This window comes from Micromys minutus, assembly GCF_963924665.1.
Source record: "Micromys minutus genome assembly, chromosome: 19".
NCBI lineage: Eukaryota > Metazoa > Chordata > Mammalia > Rodentia > Muridae > Micromys > Micromys minutus.
The window spans coordinates 7,030,232-7,042,289 of record NC_137954.1 but is presented as its reverse complement, the minus strand read 5'-3'; the positions used below and the strand labels follow the sequence as shown (position 1 = coordinate 7,042,289).

Genomic DNA, 12,058 nt, shown 5'->3' with positions numbered 1-12,058 from the left:
AGAGAGGACACAGAATATCCAAATTAACAAAACCAGAATAGAAAAGGGAGTCATAACAACAGAAACTGAGGAAATTTAAGAAGACATCAGATCCTACCACAAAAGCTTATATCAACAAAACTGGAAAATATGGATGAATGAACAATTTCTAGACAGATACCAGATACCAAAGTTAAATTAGGATCAGATAAACCATCTAAACAGTCCTAAAAAATAGAAGCAGTCATCAAAAGCCTTCAAACCAAAAAAAAAAAAAAAAAGAAAAGAAAAAAGAAAAGCTCAGGACCAGATCGGTTTAGTTCAGAATTCTAACAGACCTTCACAGAAAATCTAATACCAATACTCTCTAAGCTCTTCCACAAAATAGAAATAGAAAGAACACTATCCAATTCCTTCTTGGAAGCCACAATGACACCTAAACCTAAACCACACAAAGACCCAACAAAAAAGACTTCAAACCAATTTCCGTAATGGATATTGATGCAAAAAATACTCAATAAAATCCTCAGTAAAATCCAAGAACATATCAAAACAATCATCCATCATGATCAATTAGGCTTCATCCCAGGGATGCAGTAATGGTTCAATATACAAAAATCTATCAACATAATCCACTATATGAAAAAACTAAAAGAAAATAACCACATGATCATCTCATTAAATGCTGAGAAAGAATTTGATAAAATTCAACACCCATTCATGTTAAAAAGTCTTAGAAAGATCAGGAATCCAAGGCCCATCCTTAAACATAGTAAATCAATATACAACAAAGGAAATCAAAAGGATACAAATTAAAAAGGAAGAAGTAAAAATATCACTACTTACAGATGATATGATAGTATATTTAAGTGACCCCAAACATTCCACCAGAGAACTTTTACAGCTGATAAACAACTTCAGCAAAGTGGCTGGATATAAAATTAACTAAAACAAATCAGTAGCCTTCCTCTACTCAAAGGATAAACATGCTGAGAAAGAAATTAGAGAAAAGATACTCTTCACAATAGTCACAAACAATATGAAATACCTTGGTGTGACTCTAACTAAGCAAGTGAAGGACCTGTAAGACAAGAACTTCAAATCTCTGAAGAAGGAAATTGAAGAAGATCTCAGAAAATGGAAAGATCTCCCATGCTCATGGATTGGAAGAATCAACATTGTAAAAATGGCCATATTACCAAAAGCAATCTATATATTCAATGCAATCCCTATCAAAATTTCAACTCAATTCTTTATAGAGTTGGAAAAAACAATTTGCAAATTCATCTGGAATAACAAAAAACCTAGAATATTAAAATCCATCCTCAACAAGAAAACATCAGCGGGAATCACCATCCCTGACCTCAAGCTGTATTACAGAGCAATAGTGATGAAAATTGTATGGTATTGGTAGAGAGACAGGAAGGTAGATCAATGGAATAGAATTGAAAGCCCCAAAATGAACCTACACAACTATGGTCATTTGATCTTTGACAAAGGAGCTAAAACCATCCAGTGGAAAACAGACAGCATTTTCAACAAAAGGTGCTGGTCTGCCTTGTGGTCAGCATGCAGAAGAGTGCAAACCGATCCATTCTTATCACTCTGTATAAAGCTCAAGTCCAAGTGCATAAGGACTTCCACATAAAACCAGATACACTCAAACTAATAGAAGAGAAAGGGGGAAGAGCTTAGAACACAAGGGCACTGGGGAAATTTTCCTGAACAGAACACAAATGGTTTATGTCCTAAGAACAAGAATTGACACATGAAACCTCATGAAATTGCAAAGCTTCTGTAAGGCTAAGGATACTGTCAGAATGAAAATTAGGACAAAATGGAAATCAACAAATTGGGAAAAGATCTTTACCAATCCTACATCTGATAGAGAGCTAATATCCAATACATACAAAGAACTCAAGGAGTTAAGAGTTCAGAGAATCAAATAAGCCTATTATAAAATGGGGTACAAAGCTAAGCAAAGATTCTCAACTGAGGAATACCAAATGGCTGAGAAGCACCTAAAGAAATGTTCAACATCCCTAGTCATCAGGGAAATACAAATCAAAACAACCCTGAGATTCCACCTCACACCAGTCAGAATGGCTAAGATCAATAACTCAGGTGACAGCAGATGCTGTCGAGGAAGTGGAGAAAGAGGAACAGTCTTCCATTGTTGGTGGGATTGCAAGCTGGTACAACCACTCTGGAAATCAGTCTGTAGGTTCCTCAGAAAAGTGTATATAGTACTACCTGAAGACCCAGCTATACCACTCCTGGGCATATACCCAAAAGATGCTCCAACATATAACAAGGACACATGCTCCACTATGTTCATATCATCCTTATTTTAATAGCCAGAATCTGGAAAGAACCCAGATGTCCTTCAGCAGAGGAATGAATACAGAAATTGTGGTACATTTACACAATAGAGTACTACTCAGCTATTAAAAACAATGACTTCATGAAATTCTTAGGCAAATGGATGGAACTAGAGACTATCATCCTGAGTGAGGTAACCAATCACACAAATACACATATGGTATGTGCTCACTGATAAGTGAATATTAGCCCCAAAACTCAGATTACTCAAGATACAATCCACAGACCACATAATGCTCAAGAACAACATGAAAAAATTTGGGGATATTCATTTCCTTTTGTGACTGATCACACCCGTCTGGGCTGCAGACATGCACACCCGTTCATTCCCTCGCTGTTCCTTGCGGTTAGATCTCTAGATCTCCTCCACTCCGGACTCCTGCTTGACTTGACTCCTGCATGCAAGTTCATGGCACCGGAAGCACACAGCTGCACAATCCGCAGACTCCGGGATTGCTTTGGAAACCCCCTTTCCATTAGCCCCGTTCCCTCACACGGTCACCTCTCAAATACCTCTCAGACCCACGGTCCCTGAGTCCGCTCATCTACCCCCACCCACCGATTTCTGCGTGAACTACTGTACCCACTTAAATTCACAACCCTCTTCCCGCTGAAGACTGACCTTTAAAAAACATCAGTCTGATTAAGCTGTTTGGAAGTTTAAAACTCTCAGTCACTTAACATTTCTCACAGTAGTAACTGCAGTGCTTGCACTCCCCCACCCGCTTCCATCTCTCTCTGGCCCGCTAAGTTATTTTCAGCTGCTTGTTATGGTCCCCTCAGCACAGTGCCTCAGCTTGCTTGGCAACTGCTTCCTCTGCCTCCCTGAAGTTGCCTAGGTAACCCATAATCAATTGACTAGATGTAAAGTCACTTTCTCACACAAGCCTTCTCCAAACCCTGAGAACGAATCACATCCCCAGTTCTACACTTTCTCTCTGTGGAAATTCTCATCATCAGCTGGGTGTGGTGCTATAAATCTGCAATCCCGGGACTTTAGAGGCTGAGGCAATAGGGTCCCCTATTTGAGCCTGACTTTGTCTCAAAAATACCAAGGGCTAGGCATGTAGCTCAGTGGTGGGGTGTTTGCTTCTGCTATGTATATAGGTCCTGGACTCAACCGACAGCATCATGAAAAACAGTCACCACTAAATAGTGTGCAGAATAAGTGATGTTTTGGTAAATATTAAAAGGATGACTTAACCTTTGATCAGCCTCCACGGACGCCGGTGTGGAGCCAAGCACACACATTCGCTCCTCACACCAGTTGGCACTCCAGGCCGCCTCTAACAACTCAGGCGTGGTTCACCCCACCGCCCCTGTTGTTTCTGTCCCAGGTTGATATGACCGCCCCAGCATGTTCCTGTGCCCAGCACAAACATGACTCCACAGCTTGGTAGCTTTTCAAGCAGGTTTATATATTAAATTCTCAGTCCACAAACTCTACACAATAAGATGACATCCAGTGGGGCTGGAGTGTTGCCTCAGTGGTTAAGAGCACTGACTGCTCTTTCCAAGGTCCAGAGTTCAATTCCCAGCAACCACATGGTGGTTCTCAACCATCTGTAATGAGATCCGATGCCCTCTTCTGGTGTGTCTGAAGATAGCTACAGTGTACTCATACATAAAATAAATAAATGAATCTTTTAAAAAAAGATTACATTCAATGACAAAGATACAAATTGCCCTTCTATATGAGATAAAAAGACCTATAGAATCCCTTAAAATATTCATATCTACCTATTGCCAATTAAAACCACCTGGATCTAGATCCTCTTTCTCCAGCTCCATCTTGATTCTTCCTAGGATCTCTCTCCCCTCTTCCATTTTCCTAGTCTTCCCCCTCCTACCTCTCCACTGTCCAATCATGTATCACCTTAACATCCACCCGAATAGAGGGATAAATGTAGCCTTCTGTCTAGCTTTGATCTTTGGGGACAGGGACTTAACGATTTTACCCTCAAAGCTTAGTGCAATGTCTCACACTTAGTAAGAACACAGGAAGATTGATCCAGGCGGCACACTGTAGTTACTGCACCCACCAGAACAAAGCAAAGAGTTTAAGGTTACAGGCATGCACTACTGTGACAACCACTAGTTCTACCTTACAGCTCAGGACACAGTGAGGTTACCCTGAATTTCATTCTGAACCAAAGCAAGTTCACAAGTCACCGAGTCCAGTTTCCCCACCTTACCATAGTCTTCAGGTGGCACGTACTTATCGAGAGGATGCTGTAGGTATAGTCATTTTCCGTTTTCCTATGAAGTCTGTGCTATCTGGTAGCTTCATTTTCGAATGGGCTATTGTGGTAAACCATGCCACTATTTCTAAGAAGAGATACCATGTGTAGGTCAAAAAGAGCAATTTTATTTTTTTTGCAATAGAGATTCTTGTTTAAAAAAATGCTGTTAATTTGAAAACTAATATCTCTCAAAGTACATCTTATTAGGTGAGATCATCATCCTCATGTTCTCAGCCTAAACATGAAAAGGGAGAGCGACTTTTCTGTATGGAAGTGGCTCGTGTGTTTTTAAAACTCACATAATATGGCCAGTGGTTCATGAAGCAGCTGATGCACTTAAGAAATAAATAGGTTCTCCTTGAAGATGCTGGGAGATCTGCTTCTCAAGGGTCTTTGTGCCATGGATGAAAACGGAATCATTATTTCTGAACTGCCTCTGCTCACGTCAGTGACTCCCCCTAGCAGCCTGTCCACTGGTTATAAGAGCCCGAGAGTCTTTGGCAGAACGAAGGCAGGGCCAGGCGAAGCCAAACTCCTGGTAAGCTTTATTGCCTTTTCTGTGTTCCAGCTTCCATGCCACATCTGGAGTTGTAAAATAATCTGTACTTATGCTGTTGTGAGATGTGTGTGTGTGTGTGTGTGTGTGTGTGTGTCTGTGTGTCTGTGTGTCTGTCTGCTGTCTGTCTGTCTGTCTATATGTATGTGTTGGGAACATTTCTCAGTTTAGGGTACTTTAAGTATTCTTTTTGTTGTTTTAAATTCCTTGTCTTCCTTTTCTCCTCCTCTTCCTCCTCCTCTTTCTCCTCATTCTCTTCCTCTTCTTCTTCCTCCGTCCATCCCCCTCTTCCCCTCTTCTTTTCCCCTCTTTCTGTGTCTGTTTTTTTCTCTCCCTTTCTGTAGTACCAAAGATTGAACCCAGGGCTTTGTGAATATTAAACAGCCAATCTACCAGCTGAAGTATTTCTCTACCATTTCATTTTTATTAAAAAAGTATGATGACTTAAGACATAAGTCATTTAAGATTTTGTTTTTACTTTTAAAGCTTGCATTATTTTGTAGATTACAAGGTGTATGTCTTTTCAAAGATGAAAATAGCACACCAAATTTTTCTAGTTATAGTCACAATTGTTTTGCTCAGCATGATATAGGGTTTCCATCATTGTGAAGGGCTTTAAACTAATCAACTAGATTCAGAGAACCCTGTTTGCACACAAACATAAATAAATGATTATAAAATTTAGGTGAGTCAATATACTATTTCTTTTTTATTATCTTCTTAGCCACATGTTTCTTTCTCTTCTCTCTGTCTTGGTGGTCATTATTCCCTTTTTTATACAGCACCATGTCTAAAGCATACCTGCTGCTCTTGGCCGCCCTGGTACTGACCAGCCATGCACACGGAGCCACACTGAGAAATGAAGACACCTGGAAGCCACTGAGCAACCCCAGAAACCGAGAACTGGTAAGAACACACCGGTGAGCTCTGGCTGAGGGGCGCAGCCGGAGCTGATCACCAATTATAAGGAAGAAACCAAGTGCTGGCAAGATTCCTATCAGGACAGGACTAGATTTTGCTCTCCTGGTAGCTGGCATCCTAATATTTCTCTAGCCAACTTATAGTTGTTTCTATAAGTTTATGTCAGAAATGAGTTTATATGTACGTAGCAGATTACATTTGTAAATGAGTTTATATCTATACCAATGTTAGAGCACATACAACATGAAGATGGCATTGGAACTTAGCTGGGTTATAGAGATCTTGCCTAACATGCAGAGGGACCTGGGTTTGGATCCCCAGAAAAAAGGGAGGAGGAGAGGAAGAGATGGAGAGAAGGGAAAGGGAGAACCACCTTTTATAAGCCATATATTAAACAGATGCTAAAACAGATTATACCACAAGAACATTCGCAATATTTGCTTGCAGAAGCTGGAAGTTAACCCTGCACAGTTATCAGTTTCAAGCAGATACCTAGGCAATAGAACTCAAAAGATAAGTGTACTACTCTTTTAAAAGTATGCCTAGATCAGCAAGCATGTTGACATGCCTATTCAAGCACAGTTTTTCTAAAGAAAATGTGAGCCAAACCAATATGGCTTGAAGCAATCAAGTCTTTGGCACTGTGCACAGCTTGCACCTGGTCATCTGCTAAAGGCTATGTGGAAACTGAGGCAGAACAGTAACTGGAGTCTCCTCAAGCAGAGGGCAGATGGAGCTGCTTGCTCTGGCGTGACTGTGGTGCTCAGGGATGGTTTGCTGTGGGTCTCTGCCTGAAATACCTCATAATACTGTATACCTTCCCTGGGTTGCCACCCAAAGGGCTGAATTATGTGGTGAGAACCAAAATGTCCGAAAGCAGGCGGGGGCGGGAAGAAATGGGCCAGGCTGGACTGTCAACTTTCTGGTTCTCAATTAGCGCTGGAGTCTCAGGAGGAAGAAAGGAAGGGAAATGCAGGGTGGCCTTGGAGCCTTTGAGTTCTTTGTTTCCATGAGGCACTGAACATTCTCACATTTTCTAGTTTTTCAGAAGCCTACAGGCCTACTTTAAGGGAAGAGGAGTTGATCTTGGGAATCTTCCAGATACCCTCTTCATGAATGAGGACCCCAGACCTCGTCCCTCTGAGTTGGAGCATATTGCTTCTGCATTTGCAGACTATGAAGAACAGAAAAACGCTCTCCCTCATTCCCACAAAGGCTGAAAGCCCAGGTAAATGCTGTCCCTTCAGTCCCAGGATCTGGCCAAACACACAGCTCCTGCGGTAGAGATTTTGAAAGTATTTCTTAGAATTAAGTCCTCAGTTTTGATTATACTTGTCACTATTACATATTTAGACGTGGCTCAGGCATTTTGTAGTCTGGTTTTAAAAAGAAATAATAGTAATGATATTGAAGAATCGTTTTCTAGAGAGAAGTACATTTAAATAATAAAATCGTTAGTCTTAGGAGGATTTTTAAATTAGTGAAATACCACATACTCTTATTTATTTTTTTTCAGACCTGGTTATATAGGTAAGTTATATGGAAAATTATATGTAGAGAAATATGTTAAAGTGATCATTTAGAATAGATGGGAAAGTTAAATGACTACTAGTTCTTCTGGGGGGAAAGGGGTGTGCATGCCACACGTTACAATATTAGCAAAGATGGCATTTTCCATATAGGGAAACATTTAAAATGAATTTACAGTTAAGATTTAAATTTCTTTTTTTTTTTTGCATTCTTATGAAATAAATAGGTATAGTTTTAGAAGCCGCAGGTATGTTACATTCAAAACATGTTTCTGGCTTGTTTAGCTGAACAGCAAAGGCAATGGGATCATAATCAAAGTCGTTCATTTCCCCATTCTTTCAAAAAGGCATGGATTTCCTGCGAATTAGCAACCATTGTTCTTTACCGCATTTGTGAGGGGCTTTCCGTTATTAATTTTCTTAAATGTGAGGACAGAAAGTGATGATCCTTCTCAAAAGCTGGAATTCGTCACGTGGGGGTATGTGCTTGAATGCTGCTCTAAAGTGAGAAAATAAAATAGGACAGGGACACCAAGGAGCTTCCCCTGACTTTTTCATGCAGGGACTCTAGGGTGAGACTGAAGACAAAGAGCTGATTGTAACGCATGCGCACTGGGCTGCAGCTGCATCTCTGCACCACCACGGGTTTTTGCAAAGGAAACCTCAGAGAAACAAGATAAACAGTTGCACAAGGAAGAGTCTAAGGGCAGGAGAGGAAGCATTCAGGAATTACTCTATTCTGGTGTGTGTGTGTGTGTGTGTGTGTGTGTGTGTGTGTGTGCGCGCGCATGTGTCTTGTGTTCTCAAATGCTTTTTATTGTCCTGCACTACAGCTCTCTCTCTCTCTTGCTTTTTTTCAGGTGACCATGCTAAAGCTGCAGAAGAGCTTTCCAGTAGAAATTCCAACTGCTGCTGAAGCCCTGTGTGTGATTTCCTTTTTGTATTAGCCAGTGTATTCTTATTTTGCTTACATTTCCAGATTTTTACATGTAAACAGCTGGACCTTTGGAACATATGATACTGACATACATATTTCAGTATTTTTCTCTTTTGTAACTATTAGGTGGGAGGTTGTATGTATTTGAAGGAGTTACAAAAATACCACAGGTGAGATGAAAATGATAATTTTCTTAATTAGATATTCTATTGAAGATTGTCCTTTATATTTATTACTTATTATCAAGTAACACCTTCATTTAAACAAGATACCCTTGCTCATTTCTGTGGTGTATTGTATGTATTAATAGGGATTCAGATCTGGTCTCTACAGTGTTATACATAACAGGGATTAGATTTAGGATTTGTTTTTCTTTCCTCCTCCTAAAACGATGATGCAACCCTACATTTAGCATGTGCTACTGAAATCCCCCCCCCCACACACACTGAATGAGGGCAGTGGCTAACCAAGCAGAGCTGAAATAGGAAACAAAGAGATTCTAGTTGCTGCAAGGTATCTGGGAGATGCTTTTATGCTTGTTCAAAGGTCAAAACAAAACAAAACAACAACAGGAAACCCGTCCCATGCTGAATATCCCAGCTTTATACCAACCTTCCCTTAAATACAAGTCACCCAACAAGGAACTAGCAAAGGGTGAGGTCCCCACTCTTCCAACAAAGACCCCCTTTGTCTAGCTCATATCGAGCCCTTCCAACTCCCCCATTTTCCTTTGACATAGCTCCTCTTCCTGTTTATACTTTCTAGGAATATTGGCAACATTTTCTGTGTTTCTCAAATAAAAAAAGAAACATTGTACTGGAATTCACACCAAGGCAAAGCAGCTGTAGTTTTTGTGGCATCATGCTGATGCCGAAGAATAAAGTATTTGTGTGAGAAGTCCTGTGTCTGGCTTAGCGTGTTCCATTGCAGTCGGACACAGATACCCGTCTCCGGAGGGAGGTTTGTGAGCAGAAACCATTATGTGATTCATTTGCTGTCCTCCAGAACAACAATTATTAACGAGGCACTCCTAATTGAAATCTATAAGAGCTTATTCAGGCAAATGGCTGGGTGAGAGGTTCTTAACTACCACGGGGTTCCTAAGTGGAACTGGAGACTGCTTGTTTTTCCTTTCTCAGATTATTTCTAATCTAGGTGAGTGCTTATTCATTTCAGAGCCCTTGAAACTGATGTGTTCCCACAGGAGACTTAGCTACAAGCGTTTAAGTCACAGGCAGACGTAGGTACCCTCTGGCTTAAAAATTCCTTCCCAGGGCATCTGTGTGTCTCACTGGTTTAGTTTCATAAATGTATGGTGCTGGCAGCTGCGGAAGGCTGTTTGTTTTCACGTGTGATTGTTTTCACGTGTGATTGTTTGCACACTTGTTCCTCAGACTCTGTAGTCAGAAACTCCTTCAACTCCACCCAATCACTTTGCTAGCCAGAGCCTCTCCACACACATTTATAAAGCCTGTGGGGAAGAGAACAAGTATGTAGGAGGTCTAGAGTCGAAGTGTTTCCTCTAATGGAAGCAAATGTACTTCAAGAGCCATAGACTGTCAAGAGTCCCTTGATGCATCTCTATATAGGTCTCTGGCAGCCTTTCCACTCTAACTTTGAACCTCCTCGATGTGGCCTATCTTCTTATGTTCTGGATCTAGTGTGGCCAAGGGTTTCTGAAAGCACTGAGATTTTTATCCTAGTTGCAGAATAATACCCTTTTAAATTTTCATCAGTCCTAGCAGGCAATGAGATTCCAGATCAGAGACAGCCTCCCACTGATTCAGGTGTGGCAGGAAACACGACTCATACTCTCCCTGGGTTTTCAGTCCTGATTCACTGAAAGAGGCATGAGAGCACGGGCCTGTAGGTGTAGGACGCTCTCTCCTTATGGAATTGCCAGGAAAAACAGGTCCAACTTTTGCCTCAGGAAAATAGTATCTTTATTACAGTGATTAGAAAACAAATATGGGCCAGGTGCATACCCATTAAACCCTGCACTCAAGAGGAAGAGGTAGGTGATTATCTGAGAGTTCAAGGCCAACCTGATCTACATAGTAAGTTCCAAGACAGTCAGGGTGTGGTAGAAAGAGAGAGAGAGTGAGAGAGAGACAGAGAGAGACAGAACCAGAAACCCTATCTCAAAAAAGAAAAAAAAAAAGCATGTTTTCTTGTCCTATAAAGAGATATCTACTTTCATGATTTTTAATTTATAAAGATGTAGTTCAGGAGAAAAGACCCACAAGCTTTTTCAGAAGAGTGAGAGGCCCATGGAAAAATGGTCACCCCAGGAACATCACAACTCCTCCTGTGCATTTCTCTAACAAGAGAAAGAACGGAGTCACCTCTCTGTGCTCTTTTAATTCAGTTGTCATGGCAGAAGTTTAATGTTACATGCTTCCTTAGACTTTCCATTATGAGTCTCAAAAAAAATCAAAATGTCTCTTCTTAGTATTTTCATTATTGCTGTATTAATTTGGCTTCATCTCAAGGCAATATGGCTGTCTAACTCAAAACGGGACAAATTGCTGCAAGGAAGTAGAAAATGAAGAACCACTTATATTTTAAGACATTCTGCTGTGTTCTGACAAAAGAAAAAAAGAGAAACAAAAAACCCCACCAAAACTGAAAAACAAACAAACAAACCAACAAACAAAACCCCTTCCATGTCTGGGAGATGATCCTTCGCAGAACATGTCTTCTCACCTCTTCACAAGCCTCTTTCTCTTTAGTATGTATCTGCATCGGTTGACTTGTTATTCTCATTTTCCCGGAAGCCAACGATAACAAAAACTAGCCTAAACATTTGGGTCTCAGGAGAGCATCTTCCTTTCCAGGTAGCCACCAGCCACCCCCACTTTCTCTTTCCTCCTTTGAGTAGTTTGAAAACAGCCATAGAGACTCAGATACTGTTCCCCAGCCCCCTGTAGACTCCATGGGAGTAATCCTCATCTTTGTTTCTGGGGATTACATCAGCACACTCCATCTGCTTGTGTGTGTTTTCATGCCTGTGTTGGATCCTTCCTCAGGAGAAACACATTGACTCCTAACTGAGATAGTTTTCTGCCATCTGGTAGTCCTGCTCTTGCAGGTCTTGACCTCTGATTTTTAACCCTGCTACAGATCCCTTTCACCTGAATTATCATAAAAGACGGTCAAAGATAGGCTCTCGTCTTTGAAGCCTGGACTATGCTGAGCTCAACTCCTTTGCCCAAAGTTCTAAAGGCTCTTGTAGTTTCATTCAACTTTATTCTCAAATGTGTTTTGAATACATGTTATTAGGTTAGTCAGGTTTATAATGACACAAGCTAAAGTCTTCAGTGTTTATAGGTAGTGTCTCTAGAATAGGACAAAGAAATAGTTATAATACAAGATAAGATGTAAATCACAGGATCTCCTAGGAGTTGAAAATAATCTCTTTCCCTCCCTCCCTCTTTCTAAGTTTGACCCCTCTCCTTCCTCAACCCCAGGTGTTGCCCTTTTTCCTATCACAAGTATTCTATTACCCTCC

General features: G+C 40.7%; 1 protein-coding gene across 1 annotated transcript; it reads left to right on the top strand.

Annotated features, from left to right (window-relative positions):
* Positions 1 to 5,946: 5,946 nt before the first annotated feature.
* Positions 5,947 to 7,301, top strand: LOC308433443 (uncharacterized protein C2orf66; the record flags this gene model as incomplete). The annotated part of the gene is made up of 2 exons (XM_080933511.1): positions 5,947 to 6,066; positions 7,122 to 7,301. 2 exons carry the CDS (start codon positions 5,947 to 5,949, stop codon positions 7,299 to 7,301), a joined length of 300 nt encoding a protein of 99 aa, XP_080789637.1.
* Between the last annotated feature and the right edge of the window lie 4,757 nt (positions 7,302 to 12,058).